Raw genomic sequence first — 23,266 nt, 5'->3', positions numbered from 1 at the left:
CTTTGTTGGAGGTGTCCATGAACTTGGTGCCTTTGTAGGTGATGGGTAGGAAAGGAAGTGACATATAGGAAATAATGGCTTTTGACAGAATTAAGCCCTTGTGAATTCTGCAGTCCCAGCCTCCCTATGATCCTGTCCCCAAGCAGAGTATGCAAGGGCCACAGAAAATGAACAGGGCAGCAGTGGGTGGACCGTCCTGAGTATGGATGCCATTTATGCCTTCGATCCTACTCAGCCTCCCACCCCACACTGCTGACAATTAGCACATAAATTAATAATGTCTAGACTTAAAGGAAGTTATCATTGTAGATTCTACAAAAATGTACAGCATAAGTGCTCATAAACAGCTCTATGCTGATAACTTCTATGACTAGAATGAAATGAATACAAAATTATATCTGCTTTATGATTTCATTTATATGAAATATGTGTGTTATGGTGGTGCCTGTGGCTCAACGGAGTAGGGCGCTGGTCCCATATGCCGGAGGTGGTGGGTTCAAACCCAGCCCCAGCCAAAAAAAATAAATAAATAAAAGTTGTAAGCACTTTGAGGGCAAGAGCCCTGTTTTTAAAAAAAAAAACAAATAGAAATATATGTGTTATGTGATGAAATTGATCCATATGTTGCTAAGAATTAGTTATGCCAATTTCCATGCTCAGAAACAATGTATGAGAGTATCTGTTGCTCTCCACCACAAACTTTAGAAATCTTCTTGAAATCGTACACTTGCCTCATGACTTACACTTCCCAGATAATGTCCTAAGGGACACTTCGCAGACAAAGATGTGTGTGTGTGTGTGTGTGTGTGTGTGTGTACAAAGAGACAAGGATACAGAGAGAGACACAGAGATACAGATAGAGAGACTACATACAGGGTTAGCGTATTCCCAGAACACGGGACCACAGGGAATCGTGGGGATTGGCAGGAGAATAAGTAACTGGAAAACCATGGCATTCCTGATAATGTAGAGAGACGTACAGGATCCATGAGATGGGATCCATGGTTCCTGCCCAAAGAGAACCCAGGCAGCTCGGGGAGCCTGAGTTAGACCATACACTGCAGCTGATGGGTAACTTGAGAGACCATCTCTCTTCCTCACAATTAGGCTGGTAAGCATGCAATGTGTTCTCTATTCCCTGGGTGAGAGGCTTAGAGAGATTCAGGAGCTTGTCTTTGACCATAGAGGCACTACATGGAAGAACAAGGTTGGCATCATTCTTTAGGTAATGGCAATTACCCCTTAGCTCATAGTTTTCAGAAATTCACACTGCAGCATATGGCTCCCTAATGTACATACACATAAATAATTGAAAAGTGGGCTGGGCATGGTGGCTCATGCCTGTAATCCTAGAACTGTGGGAGGCCAAAGTGGGAGGATCCCTTGAGCCCAGGAGTTTAAGACCAGCTTGATCAAGAGCAAGACCCCGTCTCTACTAAAGAAGAGAAACTAGCTGGGCACTGTAGTGGGTGCCTATAGTCCCAGCTACTAGGGAGGCCGAGGCAGGAGCATCACTTGAACCCAGGAATTTGAGGTCGCTATGAGCTTGGCTGATGCCACACCGCTCTAGCCTGGTGTAACAGAGTGATAGACTGTGTCAAAAAAAAAAAAAGAAAGAAAGAAAGAAAGAAAAGAAAAGAAAAGAAAAACCTGAAGGAACTAAAAAATCAATAAGAATTGAAAAGTGGCAAGTGTTAGGAAATAACGTATGCCAAACATGAAAGTGGAGGCATAATTTGTAAACTGGTGGTACTTGCCTGACCTCTGTCATCATTTATAGTGTTATAATTTGAAAATTTTGTACTGCTCTTCTTACAATTTCAAAAGTTACGCCTGCTTATTTTCCTGCATAGAAAATAAGTTGCATGAATGTTTAACTCTTGCCTGCAGTTGGGAACTGCTAATTGCCAGTTGTTGAGAAAAGTCCCAAAGAACTGACCACAAGGTGAGCTTCTGTGCTATCATTGCTTGTTTAGATGTGGAAATAAGTGGCTGAATCTCCTCAAGAACATGGACATGGGGCCTGGTATCAGCTCTCCAAGGAAAGCACTGGGCAGTCAAGCTGACTCTTCCTCACCCTGCAGGTACTAACATGAGACTCCTCACACAGTGCACCTTCAGGAAGGGTAGGGGGTGGAACTTTGAGATAGGAAGACAGATGGCAGCATGGTGAGAGCTGTGAGAAGGCCCATTTCCCATTCACTTGCATGTAAATCATAAAACTGATCAAGGTATGGTCTTGGAAAATGTTCAAATGATGAAGATTGAGAAGCCAAATGTGAATCTTCTTTTTCCTTCTTTGCTTCCTTGCTTCCTTCCCACCTGCCTGAACACCTGCCTATCTGCTTTCACCTCCCTCACTACCTAGTAGGACTCCCTTACAAAGCCCCTGTTGTGTTAGATATCAGGCCTGCTTCTACAGGCCTCCAGGTACAGTGTCTGACAGAGTCTGGATGTCTCCAAAGGCCCATCTCTGGAAGTAGAGTGTGTCCTTTCTCATCAGGATTTATCGATAAACTGCCTATCAAGTGAAGCCTGATGTATCCGCTAAGGCCTTCCAGGGCTGAATGGCAGGGTCTTTTAGTCCTGGCCCTGTGGGCTCTTGGTTAAGGCAGGGGAAGAGCAATCTAGGACATACAATGTGCAACATGCAACATCATTCTTTATTATGGAAATAAAAGTGATCACAAGTGGGGAAAACACACATAACTGGCTCTTTGGGTGGTTACGTGACCTGGCCTACAAGCTACATTTGGCTTCTTGATCAGTTGGGCCTCCAACCTCAGTAATGGGTGTGGCCTTAGGCTGTTGAAAAGAGAAACGAAAATGATGTGGATTGTAACGAAGACAACATCCAGGGGCTCCTTTCAGGGGATTGGTTGGAAGGCCTCCTCTGGGATCTTGCCCTTATCCTGGAGGGAAGGAATTGGAATGTCAGAAGAGCCAGGTACCCCAAGTTCCATCCCCAGGCCACGCACCCTCCATTTTCTTGTCCTTCCTGATGGCTCAGACACATCCATCTTTTACCCACTTGATTTCCGGACCTCACCTGGAGCAGAGTGAAGATCTCACCAGCTTTGCTGTAGTTCCATTCGTTGTCCTGAAGGCATCTGGGGTGGGAGAAGAACAGGTGACCTCCATTACTACCCAAGGATGAACACACTGATCATGCAATGTCACCACTTCACCTATGCTACTTTTTTGCTGGGGCACACATACCAATATGAGGACTATTGTAGTGGTGAAGAAAGATCTAGTGAAAACCAACATGTCTATCACAAACATTCATGTCTACTGCAATTCAAAGCAGAATAACAGGACTGTTTAAACAAATAAGGGAGCTTAATACGTATTGATAAAGATGTTTGAGAAACTAACAAATGAATTTTTTTTATTTCAAATTAATATGAGTGTACAGATGTTTAGGTTACATTATTTTCAAATCTAAAGTTCAAGTTGTAGTTGAGCCCTTCACCCAGGGGGTGTGCTGAATACCCTCACATGTGCATATTAGGTGAGATCCCACCAACTGTCCTCCCTCCTCGTCTCCTCTTCCCTCCCCCTTGCTTGACTACATTCGTGTTTTATCTTTCATGGGGGCATGTAATTGTTTATATATTGGCTTCACATTAGTATTGAGTACATTGGATAAAGAACTAAAAGTTGACCTTCCATTTGATCCCACAATCTCATTGCTAGGTATCTACCCAGAAAAAAATATGAAATTTTTAAAACACGAATTTCCTTTCACTGAGCTATGACACATATATGGTAGCATTCACCATTTTAAAATGCACAGTTCAGTGCTTTTAAGCATATTCACAAGATTGTGCAACCATCACAACTATCTAATTCAAAAATATTTTTATCATCTCAAAAAGTAACTCCTTAACTGTTAGAGACCACTCCTGATTCTCGCACCTCCTCCAGATGCTGGCAACCACTACTCTTCTTTTGCTCTCTATGGGTTTGCCTGTTCTGAACATTTCATAGAAATGGAGTCATGCCATGTGTGGCCTTTTGTGACTGGCTCCTTTCACTCAGCATAATGTTTTTGAGGTTCATCCATGTCAGAGCATATATCAGAACTATATTCCTTTTATGACTGAATAATATTCTACTCTATGAATGTACCATGTTGACTTGTCTACTCATCAGCTAAAGGACATTTGTGTTATTTCCACTTTTTGGCCATTATGAATAATGTCATTATGCACATTCATGTGCAAGTGTTTGAATGAACATATATTTTCATTTCTATCGGTATATACTTAGGAGTGGGATTACTGGGTCATATGGTAACTCCACGTTTAAATTTTGCGGAACTGCCAGAATGTTTTCCTCCATTTTACATTACCACCAGAAATGCATGAGATTTCCAATTTCTCCACATCCTCACCAACTCTTCTATTTTTCCTTCCATTTCATTGATTAAATGGAAGAAACATTTTTGTGTGAACCGGTATCTCATTACAGTTTTGATTTGCATTTCCCCAAAGACTAAATAATGTTGAACTGGTTTTTATGTGTTTATTGGCCATTTGTGTATTTTCTTCGGAGAAATATCTATTCCAATAATTTCCCCCATTTTAATTAGTCTGTTTATCTCTTTATTGTTGAGTTGTAAGAGTCTTTGATATATTTTGGATAGTAGATCTTATCAGACATGAGATTTATAAATATCTTCTTCCATTATTTTACTGTTTTGATAGTGTCCCCTGGTGTATAAAGCCTTTTAATTTTGATGAAGTCCAATTGTCTGATTTTTTTCTTTCTTTGCTTGTGCTCTTGGTATTATATACAAGAAACTGTTGTCTAATTCAGTGTCATCAAGATAATACACTTATTTTTTTCTAAGAGCTTTTTAATTTTAGCTGTTCCTTTTAGACCTTTATTTCAAATTAATATGAGAGAACAAATTTTTAGGTTACATTGTTCTCACTTCCAGAGTAAAGTTTCAGTTATAAAAGAGCCCCTCACCCAGGGGGAGTGTTATACACCCTCACCATGTGCACATTAGGTGAGATACCACCTCATGCCCTCCCTCCTTCTTCCAGTCATTCTCCTTCCTCTTCTCTTACCCCTTCTGTTCCCCCTACCCCTGTATTAGACTATATTTGTGTTTTATTGTTCATATAAGGATGTAATTGTTTATATATTGGTATCATATTAGTATGGAGTACATTGGATATTTATTTTTCCATTCTTGCAATACTTTACTAAGAAGAATGTATTTCAACTCCATCCAGGCAATGTAAAAGATGTAAAGTCTCCATCTTTTTTAATGGCTGAATAATATTCCGTGGTATACATATACCACAGTTTGTTGATCCATTCATGGGTTGATGGGCACTTAGGTTGCTTCCATGACTTGGCAATTATGAATTGAGCCACAGTAAACATTCTGGTGCAAATGTCTTTGTGGTAAAATGATTTTTGTTCTTCTGGATCGATACCTAGTAATAGTATTTCAGGATCAAAGGGAAGGTCTACTTTTAGTTCTTTGAGGATTCTCCATACTTCTCTCCAAAAAGGCTGTATTAGTTTGTAATCCCACCAGCAGCGTAGAAGCATTCCCTTCTCTCCGCACCCGTGCCAGCATCTGCAGTTTTGGAACTTTGTGATGTGGGCTAATCTTGCTGTCTTTAGGTGATGTCTTAGAGTGGTTTTGATTTGCATTTCTCTGATGATTAAAGATTAAATATGATGAGCATTTTTTTGTGTGTTTGTAGGTCATTCATCTGTCATCCTTGGAGAAGTTTCTGTTCAAGTCTTTTGGCCACTTATAGAAGGGGTTGTTTGCATTTTTCTTACCGTTTAATTTGAATTCTCTGTAGATTCTAGTTATCAGGCCTTTGTCAAATTCACAACATGCAAAAATCTTCTTCCATTCCAAAGGATGCCTGGTTGCTTTTTTTGTAGCTGTACAAAATATTTTTAGCTTGATCAAATCCCAAGATTTAGAAATTTTGAATAGACCAATACCAAGCACTGAAATAGCATCAATTATACAAAATCTCCCAAAAAAGGAAAGCCCTGGACCAGATGGTTTCACAACAGAATTCTATCAAACCTTCAAAAAGCAACTAGTTCTTATAATGCATCAACTATTTAAAAATATAGCGAAGGAAGGAATTCTCCTCAACACATTCTGTAAAGCATATATCACCCTGATCCCCACACCAGGAAAGGATCCAACAAAAAAAGAAAACTAAAAACCAATAGCATTAATGAATATCGATGCAAAATTATTCACCAAGATATCAGCAAGCAGAATACAATGACACATTGAAAAGGTTGTACACCATGATCAAGTAGGTTTTATCCCAAAGATGCAAGGTTGGTTCAACATATGTAAGTCCATAAATATACTACACCACATAAGTAGAATAAAAAAAAAAAAGACCATATGATTCTTTCGATTGATGCAGAAAAGGCTTTTGATAATATCCAGCATCCTTTCATGATAAAAAATACTCAAGGTTTAGATGGAACATACCTTAAATTGATAGATGCCATCTACAGCAAACCCACAGCCAATATCATATTGAATAGAGTAAAACCGAAAGCATTTCCACTCAAATCTGGAACCAGACAAATATGCCCACTGTTTCCACTGCTATTTAACATAGTATTGGAAGTCCTAGCCATTGTAATCAGGCAAGAGCAAGAGATCAAAGGAGTTCAAATGGGGACAGAGGAGGTCAAACTCTCCCTCTTTGCCGATGACATGATCTTATGCCAGGAAAACCCCAAGAACTCAACTACAAACACTTAGAAGTGATCAAGGAAAATAGCAATGTCTCAGGAGACAAAATCAATACCCACAAATCAGTAGCCTTCGTATATGCCAACAATTGTCAAGCTGAGAATAAAATCAAAGACTCTGTTGCTTTTACAATAGTACCAAAGAAGATGAAATACCTGGGAGTATATCTAACAAAGGATGTGAAAGATCTCTATAAAGAGAATTATGTAACTTTGAGAAGGTAAATAGCAGATGTCAACAAATGGAAGAACATACCACGTTTGTGGCTGGGAAAAATCAACATTGCTAAAATGTCCATACTACCCCAAACAATCTATAGATTTAATGCAATCTCCATCGAAGCACCAATGTCATACTTTAAAGAACTTGAAAAAATAGTACTTTGGTTCATATGGAACCAGAAAAAAGCCTGAATAGCAAATACAGTTCTTAGAAATAAAAACAAATCTGGAGGCATCACATTGCCAGATTTCAGGTTATATTGCAAGTCTATGGTGATCAAAACAGCATGGTACTGGCACAAAAATAAAGATGTAGATCTATGGAATAGGATAGAGAATCTAGAGATGAACCCAGCCACATACATCATTTGATCTTTGATACGCCTCACAAAAACATGCACTCAGGAAAAGAATACCCTATTTAATAATGGTGCTCGGAGAACTGGTTAGCCACTTGTAGAAGACTGAAACTAGACCCACACCTCTCACCATTGACAAAAATTGATTGTTACTGGATAAAAGATTTAAATTTAAGACACTAAACAATAAAAATCCTAGAGGAGAGTGGGGAAAACATGTGAAGATATTGCCCTGGGAAAAAAGTTTATGAGAAAGACCTTCCTGGCAATTGCAGCAACACTTTTTAGATCTTTGATGTATTTTGATTCAATTTGTGATTATGGTGTTTGGTAGAAGTCAAAGTTTATTCTTTTGCATGTGGACAAGCAGTACTATTTGTTGAAAAAACTATTTTTTCTCCATTAAATTTTTTTGGTGCCTGGTTGGAAATCAATTGACCATAAATGTCAAAGTTTACTTCTGTACTCTCAATTCTATTGCATTGTTCTATATATTTATCCAAATGCCAGTACCATATAATCCTGATTACAGTAGTTCTGTACTATGTTTTAATACAGGAAAGTGTGAGTTCATTAACTTTGTTCTTCTCTTACAAGATTGTTTTGGCTATTCTGAATCCATTGTTTTTTCCATACAAACTTTAGGATCACCTTGTCAATTTCTGAAAAAAAGCCAGTTGAGATTTTGCTAGCTATTGTGTTTAATCTTTAGACTGCTTTTAGTAGTACTGTCATTTTAACAATATTAAAGTCTTCCGAAATATGAAGATAGAGTGCCCATTTTATTTTTAGGTCCTCTTTAATATATTTCAGAAATGTTTTACAAATTTCAAGATCTAAGTTTTGCACTTCTCTAGTAATATTTCTTCCTAAGTATTTATTCTTTTTGATATTATAAATGAAATTGTTTCCTTAATTTCTTTTTTTAATTGTTCAATGAAAGTTGCATGAAAATGCAAATGATTTTTGCATGTTAATCTTGTACCCTACAATCCTGTTTACTGGTTTATCATTTCTAATAGTTGTTTAGTGGATTCCTTAGGATTTTCGATATATAAGATAAAGGTAACTGAACACTACTGTGTTAAATTTTTTTTACAGATATCTTTATAAAACTAGAATGCCTTTTTATTGGGCCACTTTCTTAAGAAAGAACAATATACAAATACTTATTTTTCCAAATCACCTACAAATTCCCTTATTCACCCTCATGCTCCTTCCAGTTCATCCTATTGTTAGGCACACCCAACACTCACTTCTGAGACCACTCGAGTTTCATCCCAGAATGCATGGAGAAAGCCTGCACCATTTTTTGCTGCTCCTGGGGGAGGACGAGCAGGGAACTGGAGCAGGATATGGGCACCGAGATGAATAAGGCGCTCTGGATCTCCTTGAGGCTGGCATTCCTCACAATCAGCTCATCATTCACAATGTATATACTGGAGGGAAAAAAAATGGGCCCTGAGACAATTTAAGAGATGGACAACCCTGTACCTTGATGATTATCCTACACTGACTGCCACTCAATTATATCAACTTCCTTCCATACCCCAACTGTGCCTGGCTCCCAGGTTCCTTGAACTGTCCCACAGAGCACACCTCTGGAGAGATTGTCTTCAGTTGCACTGTATTTGTAGATATAGCCCCAATGCATTTGCCCTGTACAACAGTGCAATGAATAGAACACTCTAACCCATATTTTCAGAGGAAGACACTAAATCAGACACAGGTCATACCATTTGACCAATGTCATATATTGAGTATTGGGGTCATAAAAAGAATCCAGTATTCCACTCACAGAACCTATGTTCTTAACCATCAGAATAGACTGTTCGTTGGACTTACATTTAGCTTTCCACAAACCCTGAAGACTGCACCACTACATTTCCACACCACTGGCCCCAGGCTGGGAAAGGTTTTCCCCCCAACAACACAGCACTTACCTGGAATTGCTGGCAGGGATAAAAATGAATGTCCGGGTGAAAGCTCGAAAACATCCCTGAGATTTTCCTTCTACTTCAAGGACAATAACAAAAAACACTCCCTCAGATCTTCACGTGCTTTACTTGCTCACAAGACATTCCCCAGTCAGGATCTTACTTTGATACTCATGCTGAAGGGTGCCAGACCAGAACAACTGCTCACTTGGAGTCAAGAGGGTGTGGTGGGAATGGGAAGGGCAGCAATAGGAAGAATCCGCTTCCAGTGACAGGGCCTCTATCATGTGTAGGGCCCTGTGAAAACCACTTCCCAAATTAACCTGATCCCTGTGTCACAGTAGCCTGAGAGAGGGTTATTCTTAGCCCCAGTCTTCAAACGAGGAAACTAAAGGGTTAAGTGACTGCCCCAGGTTCACAGAATAAGGAGCCAGGATGAGAGCCATCAGGCTCCACCGCCTGTGTCCTTAACATCTGAACCATGCAGCAGGGCATACAGGCATTGACCTAGGTCAGAACCAGGATGAGTTTTCGGCTGGGTGAGGATCGGAGAACACAGAGGGAAGAAGTGGAAGAAAAGGAATGAAATCAGGGGATCTGGGAGAGTTCTGAGAGGAAGCCCAGATAGGGCAAGGAGCAGTCCAGGACCTGGGAGGGGACTCTACAGACACTCACCTTCTTTGAACACCCCCTTCACAGAAAAGCAGAGCATCCTTTCCTGAAAGGGAAGAGCCCAGGTACTCAGGACCCTCTTTCACCTCCCATCCACCTCCAGCTTTCTGGGCCTGCCCGAGGTAAGAAGCAGGTGCTCACTGTCTGGAAGCAGACATCCACCAGAAAGGAGCTGAGGTCATGCTGCGTTCTGGGCAACATTCTGAGGGTATCCACGATGTCACTTTTTGTGTGCTTCAGCAGCTGCCTCCTCAGGTCTGTGAGGAGAGGAGAAGCAAAGATCGGGGCTGCCACGCCCTGACCCTGGGCCGCTATGCATGTCCCCTTCACACCCGCTTACCCTGCCCAGTCTTTGCCATTACACACTTACAGGGGTTCTTGACCATTTTCATATTCCTGCTTTCCTTGAAATATTCACAAAAGCTGCTCCTAGGAGAAAAAGAGGAACAGAGGGTTGTGGTCCAGCCAGTGCAGGTGTTTGCAGGAGCTGGCCTGTGTCTGCTGGGGAGCCACTCAACCCTAGAGCAGAGTCTGATACTCACGAAGCTGGGTCCTTGCGGCTTAAGGGAATGGCCAGCGAGAAGCAGGCATCATCGTGGTAAGCAGTGAGGAGACTCTGCCTGTCTCCGTAGTCATAGATGAAATAATACCTGTGTGGAGCAACAAGGGTAGGCTACTTCTGTGGTCTGGTTTGCAAATGAGATTTGAAAATCTCTGTGAGCAGGCTGGTGCTTGGGTGGTTTGATCCATCCCATCCCTCTCCTTCCCCATGGTTCCCAGAGGTACTTACTGACGTAGGAATTCTACAACTAGACTCTTTATAATATCAGATCCTTTATAGCTATCCTGGAATCAAAAGACATTTTAGACTATGTAGATGACAAAGCATGCCTTGAACCACCCCACATCTTGCTTGATCTTGCTTGGTTCTTTTTCCTTACCTGGCAGGGTTTTATTAACTCAGGGATTCCAATGTCAGCAATAATTGGTGAGGGTAACACTTGTCCATCCTAGAGAAGGAAAGAGGAAGTCAGCAGTGGAGACTAGGGAGGGAGATGGCACTGGAGGATCAATGGAATGAACAGGCCCAGAGAGGAACAATAGTCAGAGGTAAGGAGCGAAAGGACTCTGGAAATTCCAGGAGGTGTCTTTATCATAGGGTGCTGGAAGTCTCTACTATTATATGCAAACACCTCTGTGTGTGTGTGTATGTGTGTGTGCATGCACACATGTTTTTGGACATATTTTCCAGGGAGAATATTCTTGCATTATTCGAAAATCCGTGTCCTCTACAGTGGATGAGGGTATGATGCAAACATGTCATCTAGGTAAGACACAAAGGGCTTGAGAGCAAGTGAGGAGGTCATGCATGTTAGTAATAATAAAAGGAAACAATGGTGACAGTAGATACTTACCAGACGTAACAATTTTGGAAAACAATTCCGGATGGCTCTGTCCAAAACCAGAAACAGAATGAAGTGATTGACAGTTCAGGGTGGCATTCTCTCTCTCTCCCCCTTTCCCCCCATGTGCACACACTCTCCCTCTTGCTCTCACTCTCTTGCCCTCTTTCCCACCCCCCTCTTATTCTATTTCCTCTCTCTCTCTCTCCCCTGCTTGCTCTCATCCCTTTCCTTCCTCCTAGGTAGCCCCCAGCTGGACTGCCTTGACTTGCTTTTCCAACACCAGAAGCAGCAGCATTTGGAGCCAGGCTCCAGGGCTTCCTTGCCTTCCCTGCCTCCCTTACCTTTCTGCAGGATACCATGAAAGGCTCTGAAGGGAGGAGGGAATGGAGCAGGAGCCAAGACCTCTGCTACCTCACTAGGTGTCCACCATTCTGCTGTGCATGGCTCTGGCCCTGGCTGACACCAGGTCATCCCCCAGGGATGGGTGATGATGCTCGAGCAGGGAGGTGAGCGAGGCCAGAATCAGGAGTCAGAGTGAGGAGGATGGGGAGATGCCAGAAAGGGCATGAGGGTCAGGGAGGAAGAGATGGGAGAGACACAGGAGAACAGAGGCCAGGAGAAAGAGGAAGCAAAGCACAGGGAAGGAAAAGAACCAGTGCTCTCCCATAGTGGTGGGGGTCAGGGAGGAAGAGAGAAGGCTCCCCTGCAGCTGCACTTTTCTTTTTCTTTTCTTCTTTTTTTTTTTTGCAGTTTTTTTTTTTTGGGGGGGGGCCGGGGCCGGGTTTGAACCCACCAACTCCGGTATACGGGGCTGGTGCTCTACTCACTGAGCCACAGGTGCCACCCTGCAGCTGCACTTTTCCTCACCTGTTCTTGGTGGGCCCTGGACAAAGAGCCAGGAATGGGAACCATGCACCTGTTGGCCTGGGGCCCACTGAAAGCAGGTAGGGCTTCTGTCATCTGGGAGAGCCCATTATGAGCCGGGCGTGGGAAATGTAGCAGCCATGGGGGTGGGAGACCTTTCCCCAGGAGTGAAGCATCAGGCCCCAGATCAGCATGGGGTTGAGGGGCTGGGGCACCCTCTCAGGATCACGAGGTTCTCTCCTGATGGTGCTGCCCAACTGTGTTTGTCTGAGCTGGTGCCTTGCCTGAGGAGTCATTCCCACTTTGGGATACCCAGGGCTCCTCTGAAAGACCAGGCAGGATGCTGTGAGGTATGGCAGGAGAGAGGGGCCAGTGCCCCGAGAGGCCTGTCCTCCTGTCTCCTCAACGTCTTCTGCCCTTTGCCTCCCACTGCTGCTTCAGGAAGCCCTCTGCTCACTGGTGGTGGTTCACTTCTAGTCTCTCGAAGAAGGGAACTCAGGTTTCTCCCCAAGAAGGGCCCATCTCCTGTCTTTGCACCAGAGTAAACAATGTCACAACAGCAGCCATCCATGGCCTCAACCCTCAGCATGGTTCTGGGAAGCCACCATGTCATCCTGGGACAGGAGGGTGGGTTGTTGCAGAGCAAGGGAAGGAGGGCCCCTCTCAGGAGAGGGGAGGGAAGGCCCATGTCAACAAGGAGGCAGTAAGGCCTGGGTCATCATGGGGCCTTGGACTTCTCAGTCCAGGGCCCCAGCATCTGGCCCAAGTCTGGATAGCCCTGGTGCTGGTGAGGAGGGGAGCCCTGCTTCCTGGCACACACTCATCCAGGGCATGCTGAAGGAGGCTGGGAGCAGAGATGGCAAACACACCCTCAAGCAGGGGAAAAGGCGAGCAGGTCAGGGAAGTAAAGGAGCCCTGTAAGCACAGCTGAGGGACACAGAGTTAGAGGAGAGGGCAGGCCCAGTGGTCTTACCAGAGGACAAGGCTGCCTCTTCCTGCAGAAGGGCACTGTCAGGGGTAGCTAAAGCTCCTGTGGGGATGAAGGGACCTAGGGAGGGTGACAGGAGTTACCACTGACCTTATGTAGGCAGATTTGTCTGGGAAGGTGCTGCACAGGGGGTTCCCTTCTAGCCACAGCTCTTCCAGCTTCAGTGCTTTCACCTTGGCCAACTCACAAGCTGACTTCAGCTGAGAATGATGAGAGGGAAACTAGAGGTAGTCCCAGGGAAAGAGAGACATCCGGGACCCTGGACCCCTCAGTCTCCTCCTTCAACCACAGGTACCTCTGCCTACCTGTTGTCATCACTCAGTATGCACTACTCCCCACCCCCTACCCAAATTTGATCTGACTTCTTCCTCTCACCTCATTTTTGGAGAGATTCAGGATCCTGACATTGGGGGCCTTCTCTATAATGTCAGACAGGCCATCCAGCCGGTATAGTTTGTTGCTGTGCAAGTTCAAGGACAATAACTTTGGGGGAAGAATTGGAGTGATGGTTACTCTTTAGGGCTTCGGAGATAAGCCTGCCTTCCACCCCATCTCGTCCATCCCTCTACCTATGGCCTCACCTCAGGGAAATTCTTCTCAATGATCTGCAGGGTGGCAGCCATGCAGCCTCTTCGATTCAGGATTATGTCTATATTATGACCTACCAGATCTTCAGAAAAGGAAATCAGAAGGCTTAGAGGGGTTTGTCTGGACTAGTGACATCACTGACCCCCTCCTCAAATTTTCATCCCCGAGTCTCCCTCCCAAGCACACACTTCTTCCCTGACCTACCCTAGAATCACTACTGACAGCCATACCTGGGTCCAACCGGAGCTTCTGGAGGTCAAGAACTTGCTGGCCATCATTATATCGTTTTTTCAAGGTTAGCTGCAGAAAAACAGAGATGGAGAGTCACTCTGAGGCTGTGCTGGTCATGGTGACAGGGAAATCAGGGTCTGGGGCAAGAGGTGAGTCTGGGAAATAGGCATACAATGTGCTTTGAGTCTACATTACCTCTAGATGCTCCATTTGCTCGGGCTTCAACTTATTTTGTATAGAGTAGGGCACACCAGAAGGACTGACAAACATAGATATCTGCAGGAAGGAGAGGCAGAGCAAGCTCCAGGACCTTGAACCCCACAGAAGATGACCAGCCCCTGGCCTGTTCTCCTGCCCTGAGACTAGGTACAGTGAGTGCCCCGGCACACACCTTTCGGTCGTCCTCATCACGAATCTTGTAGCTGACATCCTTCAATGCGGAAGCAGTTTTAGCATTCTGGATAAAGAACTGGGCCCGGTTTTTGACATAATGGAACTACAGGGAGTGAAGGCCAGAGCAACAGTGTCAGAGGCCAACAGCCAGACCTTCGCCCCTCCCATCCGTGACCATCCATCTGTCTTCACCATCCCCTCTTACATCAACAGGTGTGAAGGGGACACTGCAATGGCTCTGGATTGAGTTCAGTAGCCATGCCTTGTCGTACTTTCTCTCATAAGGAATCTAAGGGTGAAAAGAAGAAATGAGAGAGAAGAGAGACAACACAGAATTGAGCCTGGAGAACACACCTAGACAGGAGTGCTCTTCCAATCCCCTACCTTGCTTTCACGGACTACTAATGAAGGGACCACTGACACGATTTCTTATTTTTACGGCAAATATGAATCTCTTAAGGCCCTTTACTCTCCATTCAGAAGCCCCCCCCTCCAAATAATCAACTTAAGGAGTTTAATGTGGTCTTCCTTCTATAGGGTTCCAGAATATTCTATCAAATGCAGACCTTGCCATTGACTGTGACCCTGTACCAGCTCCTCCTGGCTCTGTGTCGTATGTTCTTCTTCAGTGCTCTCTCTGGAGGTTTTCTATTTCTCCACACAGAGAAACGGATTTCGTCTGCATTATGCCATTTCACTCCCCTCCTGTTACGTCGGATGGTACAAGGAATGCTGTGGAAAATGAGAGAGGAGGAGGGATCCATGAATGCTAAGAAAGTCTTCCACACACACTCCCCAAATGGGGACCATAGCTATAGTTAGGATTGCTCAACTGTCATTCCACTTCTATCATTCTTCACTTTTTCAGTCAGAAAAGTAAGGGAGGACGACAGAGAGTGAATGAGTTGCACTGTCCCAGGATTTGCTACACGCGAACCTGACTGCCTGGTCACTTACCGTCTTAATTTGGGGTCCTCATGGACATCCCTCCTCTCCGTGTTTCCATCATCCTCCAGGTGGTGTGAAGGAGGAAGTTCATGTTCGCGGTGTTCACAATGAAGGTTCCTTTCGCCAAAATGACCCTGTAAAGAATTCCTACTTTTCTTTCTTCCTTCAAAATAGCAACAGTCAAAAAAAAACAAACAAAAAAAAAAAATAGCAACAGTCATCATCGTGTTCTAAAATTAGGAATAAAAATTAATGTTTGAAGTCACATCAGTCATAGCACTCATTATACCATCCACTTAACCAGTACTACATCCTAAGCTAACCTCACAGTAGGGCAAACAAAATGTCAATGTGCCCCAAGGGACCAATCACATAAACCCCAGAAAGCAAACTCCTCTGCCTGCCTGACTGTCCAGACATGAGAGCCTTATCTCACAGGTGGCATAATCAGGGAAGAAATCTTGAAAGGGGAAACAACTCTGTTGAACTTTTTTAGAAATGGAGCAAGTTTTTTTTTTTTTTTTTTTTTTTTTAATGAACAGAGGTGCATGCATCCATGGATTAGACCAGACATCAGCCACACACTAGGAAGCTGTCTCAATCATGCCTTCTCTCAGGCTTCTCTAATCTAACAATGACACCAATACCTGGGAGGCAACCTCTCTCACACACCTGGCACATCCAATCAACCCCCAAATTGATGGTGTGAACCATTGGCAAGCTGCAATTCTTTTGCTGGTGCAGTGCAAGCTCTAATGCCACATGGGACTGATGTAACAGCTTCCTAAACTGTCTACCTGTCTCCAGCCTTGCCCCCATCAATGCTGAATTTGCAATATCCAGAGCAAGCTTTCCTTTTGCCCAGCCTGAAATGTTTTCAGTCTAAGACACAATTATTTTTTAACTCAGCTCTTCTATGTGGTATAGTAAGGGTCTGAACAACAAAATAGAGTAATAGTATCAACTACTATTTCTAGATGTTTGGGTATTTCCATGTTATCTTTCTAGTTTTATTCTATTATGATCAGAGGAAATACTTTGGATGATTTTGGTTCTTTTAGATTTGTTGAGGTCTGTTTGATGGGGCAGGAGGTAGTCTAATTTCCTGAATGCTACAAGACACTTGGAGGGAAAAAAAAAAATGTTTACTCTGCTGTTGTTGGAAAGCGTGCTCTATTTGCATCATTTAGATCCTGTTTTTGTATTGATTGTATTATTCAGATATTTTTGTATTGTTGCTGATTTTCTGTCTAATAATTCCATCACTTGCTGAGAGAAGGGGTTGAAGACCCCCACCATAACTGTGGATTTAGCTATTTCTTCACTGAGCTCCATCAGTGTTTGTTTTCTGTACTTTGAGGTTCTGTTGTTTGGTGTGTACACACTGAGGATCGTTATGTCTTCCTGGTTGATTGATTCTTTTATCATTACGTAAGGACCCTCTTTGTCTCTCATTAATTTTCTTTGCTCCAACATCTGATTTATTGGATAAATAAATATTGGATAAATAAATATTGGATCAATAAATATTGACTTTGTGTGCATGTAAAGTGTTTAATTTATACTACATATTTCATCTTAAGAGTAGCATGGATGCTTGCCCCTTCCCACATACATATCTAATTTACCATGTGGCAAGATATCAAAGATTTTTTTTTCATCTACCAAAGTAAGATCATCTTAATTCTCTCTCCCATAGGTAGCTTCACTAAGGATATTTTATTTTTACCAAGGGCAACTGAAACAATATACCAGCAGATGACAATACTCATGGTTTGTAGGGGAATGGGGATTAAGGTAATTAGACCATAAGAATCCAGATTCCTCTTAGGCTCTAACGTTTAAGGTTCTCTAGGTCTCTGTGTTATATATTTCATACACTAATTACTATACGTTGTCTCAGGGCTCACTTACGAATAAAAATTCATTCACTGCTGATCTCTCCAGGATGTACTAATCATGACTAGGCCTTGGGTAAAAACCTCTGAGGGGTGAGACGCTCACTACTTCCACTGTCAGGACAGTTCTGCTACTCACAACTTTTGGGAGTTTCCCTGTGTGGCACTGGAGGTCAAATCAAATGTGGGTAGAGCATTTGACCTAGACATTCCACATGCTCAGTCCCCCAAATTTGGAGGTAACCTGAAGCACTCTATTTGTCTTACACTCCACATCCAACTTGTCAGGACAGATACAGTGTCTCTTGCATCTACCTTTGAAATATTTCCAGAGTCTGGACACTTCTCACCCCCTCCCTTGCTACCACACTGGCCAGATCATCAGCATCTGTCTCTTGACTTATGTTGCCTTCCAACTCTTCCCTCTGCTTTTACACTTGCTCCCTTACCAACTATCAGCATGGTAGGCAGAGTGATTGTTCTAAGTATAACTCAAGTTTTCTTATTCCTCTGTTCAAATTCCAACAACAGGGATTTGAAGCCCATCATTATGTTACCAACCCATAAGTGCACAAGAAACTCATAAAAACAACAATGCACTTCCCCCTATTGTTAAGTTGTAGCTGGGTTATAGCTTTCATGTGAGAGTCCCAAATTAGTTTCATAGTAGGGCTGTGTACATTGGGTATTTTTTCTTCCATTCTTGGGATACTTTACTAAGAAGAATATGTTCCAGCTCCATCCATGTAAACATGAAAGAGGTAAAGTCTCCATCTTTCTTCAAGGCTGCATAGTATTCCATGGTATACATATACCACAATTTATTAATCCATTCGTGGATCGATGGGCACTGGGCTGGGTAGAGGGAGGGGAATCGGTGGGATCACACCTGTGGTGCATATTACAGGGGTATTTGCAAAACTTGGTAAATATAGAATGTAAATGTTTTGGCACAGTAACTGAGATAACGCCGGAAAGGCTATGTTAACCACTGTGATAAAAATGTGTCAAATGGTTTATGAAGTGAGTGTATGATGCCCCATAATCATATCATTGTATACAGTTATGATTTAATAAAAAAATTAAAAAAAAAAACAACAATGCAATGTTCCTTATTCATGTCTTTAGAGAATATCAGGAGACCAACTCATTATAACAAAAGGCCTCACATGAAAGAAATAAACAACTACGGTAGTGAGGGTTAAGGGTGTATGGCCAATGTTTGGTATACAGGAAGAGTTAGAGTCATGTTCGAGAACTCACATTACTTCAAAAACAAGGTAACTAAGGGGAAAGTGTAAAGGTGAGCTAGCCAACAGATACAGCTACAATGTCGGCAAGGACTTGTGCTGGGAATCCCACAGGAGAGCGTACATGTGATAAAAAGTCACAGGGGGACCCAATGGACAGAGACACTGAAGATAATAGACACAGGTTCACATTCACTTACTGAACTCTTGCATCTCGGCACGACCCTTGTCTCATAGTTGTGCTGCCAGAATTGAAGGCATCGACAGGAGGATTATACAGCCTCTAGTGAATCTCACCCAGACCACCTGGGTTTCACCTCAGGCCTACCATGTCCTTCCTGGTTGATTCTCCCTCATAGTTACAGTAGTGAATATCCTTTATGACATCACATGCATCCCTATTGGTACTTCCTGTGTCATTTGGAATTCTCCCTACATCATTGCCACTGAGTAAGTGCCAAAAGCATCCCTGTTGTGGAAGGGAAAGAGTTGGGGGGAGAAGGAAACTGACACTTGCCTTCAATTGGCAACCATCAATTGGCTCAGTTGTGGGCAGGCTCCCTAGGTTTCTTTTGACCTCCTCATAGAAATCCCATGAGAGTTGTATCCACAGTGCCTTTTCAGGTCATGACCATTAGGCTCACAGATGTTAGGTACATTTCCCAGGATTTCTCAGACAAGTAAGTGGAGGAATTGTGTCCTCCTCTATTTGTCTGCCTCCACACCCTGGGTGCTCCTTCAGGGACTGCACTGTTTGTCCCTTGAGGGTGAGCTTTCAGGTCTTGTGGAAAGATTTCTGTGAGCAGGCCAGCAGCGATGTTTTGTGCTAGTCACTCCTGTTGGGGTGGGAACCAGGTGTCTTGGACTAGGTGGGATAAATCTGTTTTGATCATAAGGTTTGCAGATTAGAAGTCCCTTCAGGCTGTCAGTGTCTGGCATAGAATGGGGGGTACCTAATGATAATATTTGCTAAAAGAAGGCATGAAACATAGATTTGGGTTCATCAACAAAACCATTTTTGAGAATACGTCCATCTCAACTATTTCTGCCTACATCCTATTCATTTAGTCCAGATACTCTTGGGTTGCAGAACTGTTTCATAACCTGCATGTAAAACCACCACAAATTCATTTTTTTTTTGCAAAATTGCTTTTTCAATTAATGTACCCTTAGAAATAGAACCAAATACCTCCCTATAGATTAATGCTAAAACTGTAGCTTCGGTGAGCTCAGAGAAGGCTTCTGCAAACAGTAGGGACAGAAAATGAAGAGAGGCTTCCCCTGAATCCAGCAGAGAGAGCTACACTGGAATGTGTAGGAAGGAGGATGCTCTGAACGTGTAGGCATGTCTGTGGTCACTCCGCTTTGTGACAGACAGGAAGTATCACCCATAAGAGGAAAGGGTGTGTGTGTGTGTGTGTGTGTGTGTGCACGAGTGCACGCACCCACACCCTAACTCATGTATCTGTGCACATTGGCATCCATTTGTACTCTGTATTATATGTTTTTATGAATTAGGTTGCAGCTGCATTTATTACAAATCATGCTGGTGAGTGTACTGCCACACAACACTGGACCCACTGCACATTTCATGTGTTATGCCTTACTCGTGGCCAAATTTGGTTCCTGGTTTTGAATATGGTTTCTAATGCCTTTTTCTCTTTGCATCTTTTTTTTTTTTTCAATTCAGATGAATATGAGGGTACAAACCATTAGGTTACATTGTTTGTGTTCATTATGTAAATTCCAAGTTGTAGTTGAGCCCTTCACCCAGGGATGTGCTGTATACCCTTACATTGTGCCCCTTAGGTGAAAGCTTAGCAATCCCCCTTCCCTTCTCTTCTTTCCCCTTTCCCTCTTGAATTTAATTGTGTTTTTCTCTTATGTGGGTGTGTATTTGTTTATCTACTAGTTTCATATTAGTATTGAGTACATTGTATACTTGCTTGTCTATTATTGTGATACTTCATTAAGGAGAATGCTCTTCAACTCTATCCAGGTTAATACAAAATACGTAAAGTCTCCATCTTTTTATGGCTGAATAGCATTCCAGGGTATACATATACCACAGTTCATTAATTTACTCATATGCTGATGGGCCCTGGGGTTGATTCCATATCTTGATGACTGTGAATTGAGCTGTTATCAACATTCGAGTGCAAATTTCCTTATGCTAAAATGATAATTTTTTTCTTCTGAGTAGATACCTAGTAATGGGATTGTGCTGGGGAAAAGATTTAAACTTGAGACATGAAACATTAAAAATCCTAGAAGAAAGTGTGGGAAAACCTCTTGATGATATTGGCCTGGGAAAAGATTTCACGAAGGAAACCCCCTTGGGAAATGCAGCAACACCAAAAACAAATGGGAGATGATCAAACTAAAAACCTTCTGCACAGCTAAGGGGATAACGATTAAAGCAAACAGACAACCTTCAGAATTTGAGAAGTATTTGCATACTATGAATATGACAAAGGGTTGATAACTAGAGAGTCTTACTATGTCACCCTTGGTAGAGTGCCGTGGTGTCACAGCTCACAGCAATGTCAAACTCTTAGGTTTAAGCAATTGTCTTGCCTCAGCCTCCCTAGTAGCTGGGACTACAGGTGCCTACCACAGCACTCATCTATTGTTGCAGTTGTTATTATTGTTTAGCAGGCCCATGCATGTTTGAACCCACCAGCATCGGTGCATGTGGATGGTGTTGTAACCACTGTGCTATGGGCGCTGAGCCTCAAAAGCTGTTTTTATACATTGGCCCAGACATCCCACTTTTTGAATTTTTCATACAAAATATTCCCTAAGTGATGAGATCAAAGAATAGCTTATATTGTTGGCAGAGGAATAGAAATGATTCCCTTTGGAATCAAGTATAGATTGGAAGGATGGGATGTTAGTACCTTATGCATAGGGTGAAGTGGCCAAAGGATGGATTTATATATCAGAAAGATTAGGATGAGTATTAGGATGAGAATGAAACACACATCATAAAAGCCTCTGAGGAACTGAATTCATCCTGGTGATACGCTCTCCTCCAGAAATCTTGCTTTCTTTCCAGCTGTATCTTGTCAATATCTGTTACTTCACCTTAAGTTGAACGCCAGAGAAACAGTTCCCACATAGTCTGAGGAAAGAGAGACAGCACAAGGGAACAGTGCATTGATGGCTTTCCTGGGCTGTAGGCTGGAGAGAGTCAGGGGATATTGGTTTTAGACACCACACCCATCACTGCCCACCGGGTTTGGAGGCCTGTCCCACTGCTCACTTCAGTCCCAACACAGAGATGCATATTATTGGCTATAAGGATAGGACTGAGGTTAGATCAATCAGTATTTTAATCCTGGTGCTGAATTCTATGGTCCCAAGAAAGTTACTTTGATCTCTCTGTAACTTGCATTGTTTCTCTCCCCCCCACCACCATTTCAAGAATTGTTTCTATTTCATGGGTTATTGTAGAAAAATAAGTGAACTAATATACAGAAATACATAGAAAGCACCTGGAGAAATTCCTGTTATCTAACAAGCACTATAAGTAAGTTGGCTAGGAGGAGGCAAGATAGCTGACTGGAGCCAGCTTTCCACAGAGGCTCCCGTCCAAAAGGAAAGTTAAAGGACAGAAGTTTAGCAAGTAAGCTGATGGTTTGGAGCTGAGCCAAGAGATAAGATTGAAGAGTGCACATCACCCCTGCTGAGGCAAGCTGTGATCCCAAGGAAATAAGCAATAGGTACAAAATCCATCGCCAAGCAGATGGGAGTCCCCTCCCTCATGAGAATGGCTCTCAGTATACTTTCTACAAACAAGCGAGCAGAGTTCAGAGCTCCTTCTATTTTTTAGAGGGAGAGACCCTCTAAAAACTGGAACTCCTTCCCCAGAGAGGACCCACTAGTGTGCCATGGCACTCTCCCACCAGGCATAAAACTGAACATATATGCTATGCACAATTCTGAACTCCCAGCACTCCCCTCCCCTCTCACTCCATGGTCTGGAAGCCTGTCCCCCATGGAGTCCACATTCTTGGGCATTTTCTCGAGAGGTGTGGACAGGGCATCGGCTGTTACAGGTCTGTGCTGAATCGGTGGCACGGATATAGAGTGGGGACTGTGGAGTGAGGGAGCAATAAGGTAGAGGGAGAGATGTTGCCCCATGGTAAAGAACAGCAGTGGCAGCAGCAGGAACAATAGGGCTCACACCCCTGGTGATGTTTTGGAGAAACACTTCCCAACTCTCTTAGCAAGAAGAGGGAGCTGGGCCTCTGCTCCAGTGGCAGCCATGGGTGGAACAGATCTGGGACGGAAATGCAGGCCCCGTGATCAAAGGTTATGCCTGAGGTGGTACCTTCCTGGGTGGGGGCGACGGGGACAGAGAATAGAATCCACATGGGCAGAGGTGGCATACTCCCAGGGCAGGGCTGAGTCAGAATTGCTGCTTTTGTGAGCCCAAGATGCAACCTCCCCCCAGGGGAGCATAGCTGGGACAATAGTAGGAGAGCTGCTTATGAGCTCTAACCATGCCTGGCCCAACATAGAGTGCAGTGAAGACAGAGATGCCAGCTCCATGAGAATTGATGCAGTGACAGTGGCACAGGGTGGGGCTGAGCCCCCATTTCTGTGAACTCAAACAGCACCTGGCCCACAGGGGAATATAGCTGGGACAGAAACGCAAATTCTGTGAGAATATAAGTGGCAGCAACATCAATCGGGGGCAGGGCTGAAACTGAACAGAACTCCCCAGCCTCCATTAA

General features: G+C 43.3%; 1 protein-coding gene across 1 annotated transcript; it reads right to left on the bottom strand.

Moving 5' to 3' along the window:
* Positions 1-2,867: 2,867 nt before the first annotated feature.
* Positions 2,868-18,737, bottom strand: LOC128576944 (nuclear RNA export factor 2-like). The gene is made up of 21 exons (XM_053579053.1): positions 18,725-18,737; positions 15,386-15,539; positions 15,007-15,160; positions 14,634-14,717; positions 14,427-14,531; positions 14,231-14,311; positions 14,035-14,104; positions 13,798-13,886; positions 13,592-13,699; positions 13,307-13,416; positions 11,374-11,410; positions 10,900-10,968; positions 10,749-10,804; positions 10,501-10,608; positions 10,329-10,387; positions 10,100-10,215; positions 9,962-10,004; positions 9,293-9,365; positions 8,606-8,788; positions 3,050-3,110; positions 2,868-2,912 (listed from the first exon to the last, which is right to left on the bottom strand). Exons 1-21 carry the CDS (start codon positions 18,735-18,737, stop codon positions 2,868-2,870), a joined length of 1,818 nt encoding a protein of 605 aa, XP_053435028.1.
* Between the last annotated feature and the right edge of the window lie 4,529 nt (positions 18,738-23,266).

The sequence above is a fragment of the Nycticebus coucang genome, chromosome X, assembly GCF_027406575.1.
Source record: "Nycticebus coucang isolate mNycCou1 chromosome X, mNycCou1.pri, whole genome shotgun sequence".
Taxonomy (NCBI): domain Eukaryota; kingdom Metazoa; phylum Chordata; class Mammalia; order Primates; family Lorisidae; genus Nycticebus; species Nycticebus coucang.
This window is presented reverse-complemented; position numbering and strand designations above follow the sequence as displayed.

Coding starts and splice junctions, on each gene's coding strand:
- LOC128576944 (XM_053579053.1), bottom strand. Junction 15,161..15,385: donor GAGGACCCCAAATTAAGACG/GTAAGTGACCAG, acceptor CATTTTCCACAG/CATTCCTTGTACCATCCGAC. Junction 14,718..15,006: donor GGAGCTGGTACAGGGTCACA/GTCAATGGCAAG, acceptor TTTCACCCTTAG/ATTCCTTATGAGAGAAAGTA.